At 45.5% G+C, this 16,605-nt stretch overlaps 1 protein-coding gene across 2 annotated transcripts in view; it reads left to right on the top strand.

Annotated features, from left to right (window-relative positions):
* The window catches only part of prkcz (protein kinase C, zeta), a 111,423-nt gene extending 96,486 nt beyond the window's left edge, over nt 1–14,937 (top strand). For both annotated transcript variants that reach the window (XM_083975941.1, XM_083975942.1), the window contains 2 exons: nt 6,868–6,983; nt 14,837–14,937. In XM_083975941.1, coding sequence (XP_083832067.1) covers nt 6,868–6,983; nt 14,837–14,924 — 204 coding nt within the window. In that variant the 3' untranslated portion in view covers nt 14,925–14,937. The remainder of the gene's footprint in view (nt 1–6,867; nt 6,984–14,836) is intronic.
* Nucleotides 14,938–16,605: the final 1,668 nt, after the last annotated feature.

Genomic DNA, 16,605 nt, shown 5'->3' with positions numbered 1-16,605 from the left:
TCACTATAAGCCCAATAGGCCACTCATTGCGTTTGACTTGACCATCTTTAAGCAAGACAACATCGCCTTCCTGTACATTTCGCTTCTCGCCTTGCCATTTTCTTCTGGTTTGCAATGTTGCAAGGTACTCTTGCTTCCATTTTTTCCAGAAACAATCTGCAAGACCTTGAACCTGTCTCCACTGACTTTTATAGAGGTCTTTGAGTTCAAAGTCTCCAGGTGGCACTGACACAACACTGGCCTTCTGGGTCAGAAGCATTGCAGGTGAGAGAACTTCAGGCGTTTCAGGGTCGGTCGAGACAGGAACCAATGGTCTGGCATTCATTATAGCCATGACTTCAGCCATTAGAGTGGTCAACACCTCATGTGTGAGGCGAGTAGTTGAGGATTTCAACAGCAGACCATCAAGTATGCGTCGTGCAACACCAATCATACGTTCCCACACACCGCCCATGTGAGATGAATGCGGTGTGTTGAACGTCCATGTACAGCCTTGATCCTGAAAGTACTCTTTGACCTCTGGGTCATTGACGTTAATCTTTAGCTCCTTGCAGGCCCCAACGAAATTTGTGCCTTGGTCTGACCGGAGGTGTTTCACTGGTCCTCTGATTGACAAGAACCGACGCAAGGCATTGATAAAGCTGGAGGTCGACATTGACTCCACAACTTCCAGATGCACTGCTCTGGTGCTCAGGCAAGTAAACATTACGGCCCATCTTTTACTTTCAGGGCTGTGGCCTCTTGTGCGACGGAATGTGATGTTCCACGGCCCAAACACATCCAGGCCAACGTGTGTAAAAGGTGGGTCTACGACGACTCGGTCTGCAGGCAAGTTAGCCATTTTTTGTACCTCCATGCGCCCTCTCAGCTTCCTACAGGTGACACACTTATGCACCACGCTGGCAATGAGCCTCTTAGCTCCAACAATCCACAGTCCTGCCGTGCGTAGGGCCCCTTCGGTGAACTGACGGCCTTGGTGAGCTACCTGGTCATGGTAATGCCTGACTAGCAGTACAGCAGCATGGTGACCCGCTGGGATTATCAGGGGATGTTTCTCTGCTTCTGAGAGATCGGCTGACTGCAAACGACCTCCGACTCTCAGCAACCCCTCCTGATCAATAAAGGGGTCGAGTTTGTTAAGAGGACTTTGTGAATGAACCTCTTTCTCCTTTGAGAGACTTTCAAACTCTGCTTTATAGACTTCGCGCTGTACACACTGAATGATCACTGTTTTTGCTTTTGAGAGGTCTGTAGAGTGCAGACTGTTGCAGCAGTGCCAGCCTGCGCACTTTCCTGTGTGAGAAGTCTTAGAGAATGACTTTGCAATGTGGATGAGCATTTTCATTGCTCTTAGAAGGGATTTCCAACTTGAGAAACGTTCAAACCTATGTGACCCTAACATCTGTTCTGCAACATTGGTGACAAGAGATATGACCTGAGGGCGAATCTCTGTATCCAACGTTGGATCCACGAGGTCAAAGGATTCTGTCGGCTCGCACACCTCCAAATCAGCCTGTTTTAGAAAGTCAGGGCCTGAGAGCCAAATGCTGTGCTGTAGGTGAGCTGCCGGAATGCACCTTGTTCCTTGATCTGCTGGATTTTGATCAGTACTGACATGATGCCACTGGTCTGGTGTTGAAGACTTTCTTATCCTGGTCACTCTATTCGCCACATACACATAGAATCGGCGAGTGATGTTGTGAATGTATCCCAGGACGATTCTACTATCCGTGTAGAATGTGACTTTGTGTAGATCCATGTCGCTCTCCTCTGTAATCAGTTCAGCCAGTTCGACAGCTAAGACGGCTGCACATAGTTCCAAGCGTGGAACTGTATGAGCAGAAGTTGGTGCTAGCTTAGCCTTGCCCATGATGAAGCCGACATGGCACTGGCCATCAGTGTCTATGACCCTGAGGTATGCGACCGCTGCTATAGCCATAGTAGATGCATCTGAAAAGATACATATCTCCCTCCTCTGAGTGCAAGACAATGACACTGGAACATAGCTTCTGAGTATCTGGAGATGTTCAAGTTCGCTGAGTGAGTCAGTCCACTTCCTCCACTGCACTTCCCTGTCTGCCGGTAGAGGTTCGTCCCACGCTTGCTGCTCCAAGGTAAGTTCCCTGTATAATGATTTCCCCTGAATCACCACAGGGGCAACAAACCCAAGGGGATCGTACAGACTGTTGACAACAGAAAGAATTCCTCTCCTTGTGAAGGGCTTGCCATCTGGTGCCACTTGAAACATGAAGCTGTCAGTCTGTAAGTTCCAACTTACTCCAAGGCTTCTCTGAAGAGGCAGAGGATCAGCACTCAGGTCTAAGTTCTTGAGGTCATTGGCTCTCTCCTCTGATGGGAATGCATTCATGACCTGTGGACGGTTGGAGGCTATTTTATGAAGCCTGATATTTGACTCTGCCATCATGCTTCTTGTGTTTGTCAAGAGGTCGATGGCTTCCTCTTCGCTAGGCACAGAAGCGAGTCCGTCGTCCACATAAAAATGTCGAAAGATGAACTGCTTCGCGTCTGAGCCGTGCTCCTCTTCGCCTAGTTCAGCTGCTCGTCTCAGCCCATAAATGGCTACGGCTGGTGAAGGGCTATTACCAAAAACGTGCACCTTCATGCGGAACTCAGCAACATCTTTACTGATGTCATTATCTTGGAACCAAAGGAACCTGAGATAATTTCTGTGGTCCTCCCTGACCCGAAAACAGTAAAACATTTGCTCAACATCGACGGTGATAGCTACCTGCTCCCGGCGAAAGCGCAGCAAAACACCAATCAGCATGTTATTGAGATCTGGTCCGCTCAGAAGTGCATCGTTCAGGGAAATCCCCTCACATTGAGCACTTGAGTCGAAGACAACCCGAATCTTACCCGGTTTCTGGGGGTGATAAACTCCAAAAATGGGGAGATACCAGGCCTCCTCGCCAGATGTCAGAGGTGGGGCTGCTTCTGCTTGATCGTTTTCAAACATTTTTTTCATGAAGTCAATGAACTGGTCTCTCATTTCTGTCTTCCTCTGAAACGTGTGCCGCAGGGTGGTGAGACGCTTCAGGGCTTGGTCTCTGTTGTTAGGAAGAAACCGCCGTGGCGTTCGGAAAGGCAGTGGTGCCACCCAGTGGTTATCTTCATCGATGTAGACCTCTCTGTCCATGATTTGAAGGAAGATTGTATCTTCAACTGATAGTGCAGGTTTATCATCATGTGGACTTTTTTGAAAAACAGTGTCTCCCAGATTATCTGTTTCAGCTGAGCTGAGATGAAGTTGCTGTGTAGGACTGCTGTATTTCTCCTTCACACGGATCGATCCTGTACATGGCACTAGAAATGAGGTGCGTCCATTCTGTAACACATTTGTTCTGTAGACGTTCACGTTGGTTTGCTTGTGAGCTCCTCCCAAGCACACCTCGCCAACAATCACCCATCCTAGATCCAGGCGCTGTGCATATGGAGTATCATGTGGGCCATTGCGCTGCTCTCGCACTTTATGAACACTCAGAACATCCCGTCCTAGCAACAGTAGAATGGGAGCACTGGAATCGGCTGGTGGGATTTTGTCAGCAACAGGTGCAAGATGTGGAAAGTACTGAGCAATGTCAGGGGTAGGAATTTCGGATCTATCGTCCGGGATCATATTACACTCAAGGAGAGAAGGGAGTGCTACCTGGATTTTTCCATCAAGTGATGCAACAACAAAATTGCTAGCCTTTCTCCCTACTGTCTCCATTATACCTGAGCAGGTCTTCAGGGTGTAGCAGGATGGAACTCCATTGATACCAAAGAGGTTGAAGAAGTCAGATTTGACTAACGACCGATTACTTTGGTCATCCAAGACTGCATACATTCTCTGAGCCTTGTCTGGATGATTAGCAGGATACACGTGGACTAAACAGATTTTGGAACATGATTTTGGACCAGGAGTATTGCCACAGATCTCTGTGCACTTTGACGTGACTTCAAGAAGTGAATCATTTTCTCGCTCCCCGCCATGCTCTTGCTCCCTCTCTTGAGCCTCCTGTGACCAAGGAGCCGGACCTGGGTGCAATGCAGAAATGTGTCTATCACTGTTGCATTCCCTGCACTTCACAGCAATCTTGCAGTCCTTAGCCATGTGTCTTGTGGATGCGCAGCACCGGAAACAAATGGAGTTTTCCTTAAGGTAAGCTCTCCTTTCATCTAGATGTTTGCCTCGAAATCCACGACACTTTGCTAAAGGATGCGGCTTGTTGTGTAATGGACACCGATCATGAGGTTCATCTGTTGTTTTCCCAGATGTGTTTTCCTGGAAAGCTGTGGGAAGGTAAGACACTTCTGTTTTCCTAACTGAGACAGCTCTCTGGCTGTTGTACCTCACAGGTTTCTCTGTCTTAGAATAGCTGAAGCTACTGGGTGTAGAAAAGGCAAAACTTGGATCATTCCTGATCTTTGCTTGGTTGCAGATGAAATCTACAAAGAAACCGAAGGGTGGAAAGGAAACACCATATTCTTCTTTGTATTTGGAGCCTTGCACAACCCAGCGTTCTTGTAGGCCATATGGAAGCTTTTCTATGATAGGATTGACTCCTCGTGAAGTGTCAAGATAAGCTAAACCAGGTAAGTGGCCACCTGCCTTTGCTGACTCTACCTCTACAAGTAAGTCTCCTAATTCTCTGAGGTATTGGCTGTCTTTGTTAGTGATTCTTGGAAAATTCTCCAGTTTTTGTAAAAGGGCATGCTCAATGACCTCAGGAGAGCCATACGTGTCCTCTAATCGCCGCCAAATCGTCCGAACACCTTCTGCAGGATTGTGGACATGAGCAGATCTGATCCTCGTTGCTTGTGTAGCAGACTGTGGACCAAGCCACTTGATCAATAGGTCAAGCTCTTCTCTAGCTGATAGGTCAAGACCTATCATAACATCTTGGAAGGAAGATTTCCAAGCCCAGTAGTTTTCTGGACGGTCATCAAACTTTAACAGCCCAGAACTCACCATTTCTCTCCTGACTAGGTATTTGGCTAAATCTGTCATCAGTGGAGCTTCACCTGGATGATTGTGTGGGCTAGCTGCAGGAGACTTGGGGGGAGGCGACTGCTGTGAAAAATATCTCCTATGTTCATCATCAACAGCCTCGTCTTTGATTCTTAGCTTGGAGAGAGGATTCTCTGACTTAACAGGTGGAACAGCGTAATCTGCCTTTTGTTCAACATGGTAGGGTGTGACAGGTGTTTGCTGCAAGACTGGCTCACGTTGAATGCTTGGTGTTATGGAGTGAGCCTGAACATACTCACTTGTGCGTTCAATAGCAACCTGGGCTAAATCTTCAAAAGGATCGACTTGGATCTCTGCTGCCGCTTCGTAGACCGCTGCTTCAGCTGAGGCTACGGTGGCACTCTTCTCTGTCTGCAGCACATACAGACTGGCTTCTAAGTCTGCTTTGCGTTGTGCTGCCTCAGCCAACATTTTCTGTTGCTCTGCTTCCACTCTGGCTTTTTCCCTCATCATAGCAGCCTCCTTTTCGGCGTATGATACCTGTACACGAGCCGCTTCGGCTTTGGCCCTTGCCTTGGTCGCCGCTGCGCTGGCCGAAGACCTGCTTGATCTGGTCGATAACTTAGAGCCAGAGACTTCTGACCTGACCTCCAAGTGTTGCTGCGTCTGATCAGCTTCATCTTGTTGCTCCATGGCGTAGCTGCTCAGTGTTTGATTCCTGTGTCTTAGCCCGCTGTGTGGATGTCCTTTTACTATTCTGTCCTCACTCTTGTGTATCTGTACAAGGCTAGACAGATAGCGTACAAAAACTCAGCCAAACCGTCTTCAGTTGTATGGTTTTTTACTGATGCCGTTTCTGTAAAACTGAACAGTACAGAACAGAATTTACTTACATGCAATACATAAATATACATAAAATACTGACACTGTAAACATGTGCAGAATCACTTTTTACAAACAATACTTACGGACAAATCTACTCCAAGGCTGAACGTAAAGGAAAACACTGCTCACTGCAGGCTGCTAGGCTACTAGCTGCTAGCTGCTAGCTTTTGACTGTAGCATATGGAGAAGGGAAAAAAGAAACTTAAGGAAATGACTAATACCAAAAGTCACCACTAGGTGGCCACAAGGTCAGGGGCACAGCACATTACTTGTTGTCAGGGTTGCTAGGCGTCAGAAGCCGCACTTTGAGATGTATTGTAATGGTGGCCACAGTGTAAAGCGAAAGACCTCCGTAGACCAGACGGCCGGTCTGCTACAGCCTGTCGTAGACCACATCCTCCATCCAACCTCCTGTCCACCCCTCCCTAGCTTTGTGGCTCTCTGCTCCAAATCCCGTTCCAAACACTTCCACTGTGTTTGGATGACCCAAGTAGTATCTGTCACATGGAGCGCCAAGCTACATAACTCATCTAACAACTGGAATCTGCAGGAAAAACACTAATAAAATGTTGACTAATTATATGAACTGCTGGAGTTTGACAGTTCACTATGATTTTGACAGTTCACCATCAGCAGTGTCTTTTGAAATTGTGACAGAATAATCTTATCATATCAAATTAGAAGACTCTGCAGGACTCTGCAGTATCAGTTCTCATTACCTCCAGTTTGATGATGCAAAATTGCACATTATTCCTGCAGTGCTGAATTCAAATGTGAGCTAAACATGTGTTGCTAAAAATGAGGATTTGACAGCTCATGGAGAAGAAGTGTGATCACTTGAATGCAGCTTCATATATTTTGGGTAATGAGTGACAGACAGTCTGTTTTCTGTAATTGTACAAAAAAAAAAAAAAAGTTTACAGACTTTGGGAGTATTTTCTGCATTGTCTCTGTTCTCCCTCACTAAGTAAAAACAATGGTTGTACACGCTGTGTTTGTTTCTTCCTCAGCTGGAGAAGAAAGAGGTGACGCCACCATTCAAACCTCAAATCTCCGATGAGTACGGCCTCGAAAACTTCGACACGCAGTTTACTAATGAACCAGTGCAGCTAACACCAGATGATGAGTGAGTACAGCTCCTTCAGTCACATCACTGCCGACACATTATGTGAATGACTGACTCCTCTTTCCTCCTTCACATGTGTTAGTCAAAAGAAAACACCTCACTTACATATGAAGATCTGTGTGCTGAAGTTTATTAACATGTTGCATTATTATTTTGGTTTCCCCACAAAAGGTTGTATAAGCACATCTACTCTTCATTCCTCAGTTACAAATTCCCACCCACTGCAGCTGCTTACTTTGTGCCAACAGGTGAAAGTAGAGTAACATGTGTTTCACATGTTTGAACCTCGGTCAGACAGAGGAGGCTGCTGTGCAGTCAAATTGGCAACTAGCATACCGGTAGATATATCTGACATGTTAGTCCAGTAGATATAAGATTTAAGGTTTGGATTGGCTCTACCTGACTTAGTGTCAGTGGTTGTGTTAATACAAACTCTTCTCTTCTGTACTGACAAGGTTTCAGGTTTCATGTTTGCCCAGCCCCAGAACTTGGCTTCGGTTTGTGATGGATTAATCCCCGGTTGTCTGACGGGTTCACTGTGGTTCCAATGTGGAAATATTCGATCATGATATGACTCAAACACTTGATTTTCATTGGAGGGTCTCTGAAACATCAAGCTGATTTCTAGTAACTGCAAGTAAATGTGGTGATGGTCTTGTAACCCCAGCACTCTGAACAGCTCAGTCTAAACAACACAGTAGTGTGTATTTAACTGTCTGGGCTGTTGACATCAAAGTCATCCAGTCTTTAGCCACACACATATTGAACTAATGTGTGTGGTACAGCACTGACGGTGTTAGTTGGTGCCAAATGTTTACACCCACTGGAAAAACAATAAGGGACATTGCATTTCTTATCTCTTATATACTGAACAGAATATACATTTAAACTTTTGTTTCTCCCTTTTTATCAGTTGGAAATCTAAGACACAGATACATACACACACACATAATACCCTCCGTGTCTAATAAATAACCTAAACTGCACATGTTAAAGTGAGCAGTCCAGGGCACACTTGTGTTATGATGCTGTGTGCCACACCTGTTAGGTAGAAGGATGAGCTCACACTCTGATCCAAACACATTTCCAAAGAAAATGCGAAAGAAGCAGGCCTTTTTTGAGCTTGGCAAAAAAGTCCTGGATATTTAATTTGATCATGTGGGAGCAATGAGAGCTGCATTCATATTTTTGTTCAGTTTATTTTCCCCCTTTTCAAATTAAATCTTCTCTTTTGTGTCAACATCAGTGAATGAAGCAGAGCACCAGGCTGCAACAGGATTTGACAGCGATCGTACTTGGCAGGTGTGAAATGTGTTCAGGTGATCGGTGGATCCTGTCGTGATCAAACACAGGGTGAAAGGGAACGTTTATTCTCACACTAACAGTGGGTAATGTGCCATCTTCCCAGAAGACTTCTGCATCTAATAAAGAAGAACAACCCCCACCCACCCCCCTTGCGAGTTCCCAACATTGACGTCTTTATCCATCAGGGACATTGTTTTGATTAATGCAAACATGCAGCCTTCAGGATCTGACAGGAGTCCTCGTTTAAGAGAAAAGGCTGAAGAGATCTGGCACAACAACAGACGCAGAGCAGGCTCCACTGGTGCAGACCGTCTGCATCCGCCGCACGAAAACACAAGCGCAGCCTGTTTTCCTTTGTGCCGTCACAAAATGGATTCCATAAGGCTTTAACAGGCCTTGCCAATAGATATTACCGGGCTCATGTAAGACAACATTTTCATTTAAATCCATGCTGGATTGATTTTTCCAGGCTCCAACGTTTATATTTTTTCTGCAAAGCTTTTATTTTGTGTGTTTTAGCCTCCCAACAGCTGCACTGCTCAAAAGCAGAAACTAAACTGAAATTGAACACAACATGCACCTCACCACTTGAAAAAAAATTCAGGCCCTTTAGCATTAGTAGTGAGTATTATTAAAAAAGGATTGTACCCAATCATTTATAGGGAATTTATTTTTTGGATTTAAGGGCATGATGATATTACCATTTCTTAGTTTGAAGGGAGTTTATATTATGCACAGAGAAAAAAAATTAGGGGGTCACCATCACAAAGTTTCAAGACAGTAGTCAAGAACCTGGTTATTAAAAGCTGATTGTAGTCTTCATCCTGTCCATCTATGAAAGACCATGTACAGACATGTGAGGGAAGAAGCATGAACTATAAAGGGTTTCTGAATTAATGAAACAACGACGTGTTATACAGTCTCATGTCAGCCATGTTAAAGGGATAGTTCAACATTGCCATAATCCCTATAGTTTTAGCAGTAGGTTCGTTACCTTTAATCGTCGGTGCAAGCTATCTTTAGAACGGCGGAGCAAAGCTGTGAGCTGCTCAGAGCTACGCTATGGAGGCTAATGGGATTTCTTGGCTTCCCTCATCAAACTCATCAAATACACAATCCAACAACTCCAAAACACGCTGGTGGACTAGTTGTGACCTGCACATTCACCACACTATGAGATAATAATTGTTTTTGAGGCAAATGCAGAGACTGCTTGCCGAAAAACTGCCCTTGACAGGTACCCGCATCAGCAGTTTTGCATGAATTTACCTCGAAAACAACTCTGTCTCATAACATTCCATTACTATCTCTTGGGTTGTTGGATTGTGTATTTGATGAGTTTGATGAGGGAAATCATGAAATCCCATTAGCCTCCGTAGCGTAGCTCTGAGCAGCTCGCAGCTCTGCTCCGCCGTACTAAAAATAGCTTGCACCGACAATTAAAGATAACAAACCTACTGCTAAAGCTATAGGGATTATGGCAATGGGCCAATTTGCCAAAATGTTGAACTATCCCTTTAACTAACCAATTCAACGGTCTCAGTGTATCACTCCACATCTGTCTGGCAGCTGACCAGAAAGGTCTCATCTGAGTGCGGCTACATCGTGTCTTGAAGGAGTCACTGTACGTGACACCGACTGGGTCCTATCACATGTGGTCTGACCACATCTGAGGGCAAAGTGTTTGTACCTGATTTGATCGTCCACATTGAGCAGGGCTTCAGAACAAATATCTCCCTCCAAGAGGCTGGTTTTTCTAATCTCAGCGTGATGAAACGTACAGTTTGACCTGAGGGCATTCGCTGTGCACAGAAGAAAAAATAACAGAAGATGTTATTTGAAGAATGAAAACAGACAAGATGAGAGAAAAAAGTCTAAACTCTGCTTCACCTTTCATAAAGCTCCAATCAACAAACAGCCTCCATCCTTTCTAGACACTGTTAGACAATCTAAAAGCAGTTCGTTAAAGCGTAATGAAGACTTGGGGTCCAGACTGGGTTGGGGTACATATGTCAGCCGTGAGGTTTGACATCTTTGCTCTCTCCACAGGAGAACAACAGATCACGCTGAGGCAAAGCAGTTCTGCCACGTTGTTAGAGTTGGCGTTACCACCTCTCACTCTGGACTGGAAGTCAAGCAGAGCTAGGACTTTCTCCAAAATAAAATGTGACACTCAAGCTGTCGGTGGCATCATCATCACCATCGGTTCATTATTCCACCAGCTGGGTGGAGACCGACAGAGGCGGGCATCGCGGCTTCTCCCCGCCCGTGCTCTCGTGAACATGTGCAGCAATAACGACGGCGTTAACGAAACGGCAGGGCACGGAGCAACAGGAGCTCCCAGTGTTAATTGGAGCCTTATTAAATGCCCATCACGCTCTGCACCCATGACAGATGTCTATGGGTGGCTGCGGCGGCTCTCCCTCCACGTGAAGGTGCTGCTCGCTGGATGCTGATCTTCAAACCAGCCTCGGAGTGGGTGAGACTCGCAGCTCATTAAGGGGGCTGCAGCGAGACGGCTCTGAAGCTCATAGCAGCTCATTTGTGACAGGGTTTAACAACGGGAGTCCCTGACAGACTTTTGGGGAGGCAATTGTGGAGGAGGTTGGGTTGTGCAGTGAAGGGAGCGGGGGGGGGGGGGGGGGGGGGGGTAGAACGAGGTGGGGAGCACAATGCCAGTTCAGTAGTGGAGATATCAACCTGGCATCAAACACCACGGCACATCAAAAGAAGACGCACGCCTCCTCCCTTCGTCTCGCACTTTATCTCCCCATCCCTTTCTTTTCCCTCTGTTACCAAGGAGAAGGGGCTGACGTCGCCCACTCCCGTTAGGAGGGGGTGATGCAAAAAAGCTCTCCAGTCTCCCCTCTCTCCCACTCGTGATGGGCTTGGCACGAGAAGAAAGAGAAGCGAGAGTCGTGTAGGGAGAGAGAAGGGTAAACCCTCCGTGTTAGAGATTTACATTGCTACATTAAAAGCCAGGATTGCTGGGGGCTCTTGCCAGCGTGGGGAGGGGAGGGGAGGGGGGAGGGAGGCTTTAGTTTTGCTATGCCAGCTCTCTGTCTGAGAAGATGGCAGCCTCAGTCAGGGCCCAGGGAAACATACTGTAGTCCTCCAGCCTGGGTCCTTGCTGGTTGTTTGAATGGAACAGGACCGCAGCACCACTCTGGTTTGGTCAGGTGGTTTCCTACACTGTTGATGTTGGCACCAGACTTTGATTTGATCTTTGTCTTTTGACCAAACATTTTCATTGTTTCAGGTCAAATTTCAGTCATTTGTTTGTTGATGGTTTCTGATTCAGCTGTGGCTGTCCTGGTCTGTTGTGAGGTTTCCACTATTCCTGCTTGGACAGTTTTCTGACCAGCAGTGCTATGTTGGGCTAACTTTGACTTACATGGGTTGTTATTCATTAATTAGACCGATAGTTTGGTTTTCCAGCTATGAAAGGTATTCAAAAGGTTCAAAAGGAGGAGCAGAGTGAGAGCCATGAGACAGAGATGGTCTGTGAGGTGCAACACCTTTGTTCTGAAGGAAACAGGTCATTTATTATGGTTGAGTTGAGCTGCAGCAGCGACAGTGATGCCCCGCTCATAGAGACTACTATAAAACCTTTAGTGCCTCATTTGAGCATTTTGTGTCATTCATTCATTTTAATCTTAATCTTTTTATATTTAGGATATTATGCTAGGATTATTAAATGTTTTTCACAAACACATGTGCATAAACCAGTTAGAAATGAGAGGACTACAAAGTTAGTTGTCAGTACATCTAATGGTACATAGCAGACATGACTTACTAATTCAACACACTTCAACACACTTCAGGTTCCAAAATGTAAATGAATTTTGTCTAATTGGCTCATACAAGACGAATAAAGACCAATGTAACAACATCCAAAAAACGTCATCCAAAGACAATGGAAAAGCATTTATCCATCTATAAAGGAAGAAGAGAATACCCTCTCAATGAAAATTTTAAAAAAGTGGGCAACTTTCACAATGGTCAGGGTGTATCTATCTATCTATCTATCTATCTATCTATCTATCTATCTATCTATCTATCTATCTGTCCAAGAATGTTGAAATAGTCAACATGGATCCTGGAGATCCCTCCGACAACAACATGATGGAGAACAGAGACTGAACATTACTGAACACAACTTGCTGTTTATTACCAGCAGGGCAACAGGTCAAGTGGATAATTCAGTGTCTGAAGGAGAGACGAGAGACGGCAGAGCAAACACTTCTTCATATGAGCAGCTGCGGCGCCACTGAAACCAGGTCATCAAATCACAGCATCAACAGTATTTTTCATCATAGTTTTTATTGAGAAAGCTGTGACCAGTGTGGTTTCAGCTTGGACACCAGGGAGTTGGATCCATGGTCGGGCATGTTCACGAGCAATTAGTGGAAGTTGTAACACAATTGTATTTCAATCATAAAACTGCTCAAGTAGGCGGGGCTGGGATGTTTGTGTCTGTCTTACTTCAATGTCCTGGTTGTTATGTGGTTGATGTGGTTCACTGGTGGAGCGCTGTGCAGTGTGCACCCCACACGTCCAACCAAGGGTGGGGTAAAACATGGACATCAGTTGTGACTACAGGGAGCCTCTGCTTTACCAACGTGTTGGTCTCTTAGATTAATATCGGTGCAGAATGTCTGTTCTTTTCAACTGAAACCCTCTTTAGGTATCCTCGTGCTTGTTCAGTCTCTCCCACTTCACTCCCTCCTCCTCTGTCCCGTCCCTGTTCTTTCCTCTTCATTCTGCATCTGGTAATGCTTTCAAGTCGTCCGAGCCCGGGGGAAAAAGAAAAAAGAAAAAAAAAAGAAGCAACATTTACGTTGGTTGAACACCCTGTTTGTTTTGGTCACCTCCCAAACCTTCTCCCCTCTCTTTTATGTGTCCCTCTCTGTGGTCTCTCTCTGTACTCTCCGAAACTCCAAAATAGAAAAACACAATTTTCTAAATGTGATTGTTGTATTGGTGGTTGACCTGCTCCGACAGCGAGAGCACTTCACATGAGATCAGATGGAGGAGAAAGATTTTTGCTTCATCAGTATGCCGGTCGGCGAGCCGGCGGTGTAGCGTTTTATTCACTCCTAACAGCGCTCTATGTGGGTGGGATCTGCAACCTGTTAGACACTGCTGGTGGCCCCTAAAGTGAGACCCCCACCCACCTGGTACAGCAGGGGAAAGTCCAGTGAAGGCACCTATTGTTTTAACTTCAAAGCCCCTCTGCTCAGTGTCTGCGGGGAGAAAGCCTCTCAGCCTCTCCCAGCGAGAGGCCTCCTCCTCCTTTTTTGGGCTTCAGTTCCTCATCTCACCAACACACACACACACACATGCACACGCACACACGCACACGGAGATGAGTAAACAGCCTGTTGCTGCAGGAGGAGAAGCCAGCAGTGTTGCTAAGGGAGTACATTTATTTTTACCCAGCCGCTCCGAGCCCACTAGTTATGGGGTTCCGCTCCATTTACCTGTGATTATGCCTTTTGTTAATGGAAGCAGCACAGTCGGGAAACAAAAAGCAGTCGGAGCTCTCCACTGATTAGTCCACACAGCGCTCCCTGTGTCCCTCCTAACTTCATGTACAGAGCACAGCCATGTCACAGAGTGTGAAGGTCCTGTGCAAAAGAGAAGACGTCAGCTCAGACTTTTTACAGCAGCAGTTTCAACCCTTTTACAATGAATACAGTGAAGAGTCACCATTATAACTGCTGCTCCTTTAAACATTTAGCCACTCTGTTCAGCCACTGTGGGGCACCAACACTCCAGTCCCCAGTACATAACACTGCCAGGTGTTAGATCAGCGCTGGGTCCTGGCAGGTATCGAAATGGGCAGCAGGACAGAATAAGCTGGACGAGTGCAGCGCTCATGACGGAGTATTAGGGCAATTGTAGGTCAAAAAAACAACCTGGGAGAGAGACGGGGAGGTAAAAGTTGGAATATTCAACTTTAAAATAGCAGATTTATGAGAAACAAACTGACTCATTTTGTTTTGTTTTCTATCAGGGAAAGAAACAAATCTCTGCACTTAACAAGGTTGGGCAGGCGTGGCTCGGTTTCATTATACCTGCTGTGGAAAATCTTATCAAACTCCACTTTTCCATTGGATTTGGTAACAAGGAAACACTTGATGTTACCACTTCATTATGGTGGCTGAGCTCCTTGTGAAGTGTAGAGTCATTTCCTTCCTGGCATTAAAAATATTTTTTTTTCTCTTGCAGATTTGTGAGTTTTTAATGTCAGAGACTTTTTTTTTTTTCATATAAATTTGCAGCTTGAAAATTCAGAGTTTTAAACTACAATGGCCCTATTATTCTGTCATACTAACCAGTTGTGGGGGTTTGACTAAAAACAGGGGGAGAGTCATTCTCTCTGTCACTGCTGTGAAACTCCAATCTGTCCCCACCTTTGTTCAGAACCTGATCCGCTGTGCTCTGCTGCTGCTGCTGTTGTTTGTGCTTGTGGATGGCATTGTGCTCAGGGTCTGTGATTGAAACAACACCTCTGATTCTTCTCTCCATCTCCCCCTCCTCAGGGACGTCATCAAGAGAATAGACCAGTCAGAGTTTGAGGGATTTGAATACATCAACCCCCTGCTGCTATCCACAGAAGAGTCTGTATGAAGGAGAGACGAGCTTCCTCCTTCGCCCACCTACTGTCTGTCCAAGCTGCCGTCTCAGCCAAAAACCACTCGCAAGCCAACTCTGCAAGGCAAGCAGGAGGAGGAGGAGGAGTAAAGGACAACATGGAGGATGAACTCCCTCTCTGGACCTGTCAACAAGGCAAAGCAAACAGGAGAACGGGAGAGTTTCCCTCCTGGACGATTGAGATTGTTTTGTCGGGGTACCGCTCTCTCTTCTCTCTTGGTATCCACAAGGAAACTAAAGACACTGAACTACAAAGACATTCCCTGTCCTGACATCGTCTTACCCTCTTCTTTTTTTTCGTTCTCTCCCTCAGCTTCATTCCTTCCTCCCGTCAGAATGTCCATCCTCATGTCAAAGCATGACTGGCTTTGTAATTTGAACAGAGAGCTGTTGTTAATTCTGTGCCTGCCATCATGAACACATAATTTCAACCCGACTCACATCCCTGGATGAATATGACAGTTCTGCCGAGGAACTTGAAATTTTACGTGCACTTTTTTTTTCTTTTCTTTTTTAAAAAAATTCTTTCTATCTTGTAGGGGGGAGGGGGCAACGCCTCACACGAAACAAGAATGTACAATGACAAAGGAAAAAAAATAAGTTATTATTGTGTATAATATTGTAGGTAGTGAATCCAAAATTGACGATGCCTTTTTATTGACGCAAGTGGCACATTTTCATCTGTAATCACGAACTTCTTTTCTTTTTGTTATCTTTTATGATTTTCACAAAACAACGGGGGGAAAACAGCTGAGTGGGAGACGGCTTTTTATTTAAGAAGTGCCTCAAAGATCAAATTAATTACCTTGTCTCTGAATGCACTTATCTCCTATTGAACATTTCTTCACCCAACTGAAGCCATGGCCACACTCTGCCAGGGGTTGGTCCAAACCGATCAAAATTTGAGGGGAATCAATACATGTGGAGCACAGTAACCTGCCAGGACTGAATCTTTTCTTATTTAACAAATCAATTCAAATCATCAGTTCAGAACTGATTGTTTTTGACTGGTCTAGAGACTCACAAGAGCAGCATCTCAGAAACTGGTGGCAGTAAGAAATGAAATCCTTTAACATTAGGTTTGATGTTAAGATATTAAATAGTGGAGATTGTGTCCTGCTCATCAAGTTTTCCCAAAGCCAAACTATCATTTTCAAATGTCATCTAGCAGAGTCCACACTGTCCTGCTTTTGGGATAAAAAAAAAAAAAAGAAAACATGTATAAAGGCGTGGAGAGGCCGCGGCGTGCTTTCTGCCAATCACCGTCTGGCAGCTTCAGAAAACATGATATCAGGACCGTTGATTGGCTCTGGCCTCCACAGTGCACAGGCTTGCTGGCCGAGCTCAGATTCTTCCACACCAGCTGCCACTGCGTGACCATCTGCGGCCGGTCGACGGTCTCATGTGACCGGTTGGTTTGTTCGGCCTTGTGGAAACGTGTCTCCATTTCTATTTTGGGCTCATTGTGTGTTTCCATCTCCGCACCGAAGGCTGGCTTTACATGGTGCAACGACAGCCGACCGAGGGCCACTTCAAGTATAAGATTGTTCCTTTACTTAGAAACGTCCACATGAAATGACAGAAACGGTCTCAGTGTGCAGTCATGTTAAAAAAAGAAGCTTTCCAGTGATCCATATAAAATGCTCCTTTAGCCTCT

Source organism: Trachurus trachurus, assembly GCF_905171665.1.
Source record: "Trachurus trachurus genome assembly, chromosome: 7".
Taxonomy (NCBI): domain Eukaryota; kingdom Metazoa; phylum Chordata; class Actinopteri; order Carangiformes; family Carangidae; genus Trachurus; species Trachurus trachurus.
Note: the sequence above shows the minus strand (reverse complement) of the source record. Positions and strands in the feature narration are given on the sequence as shown.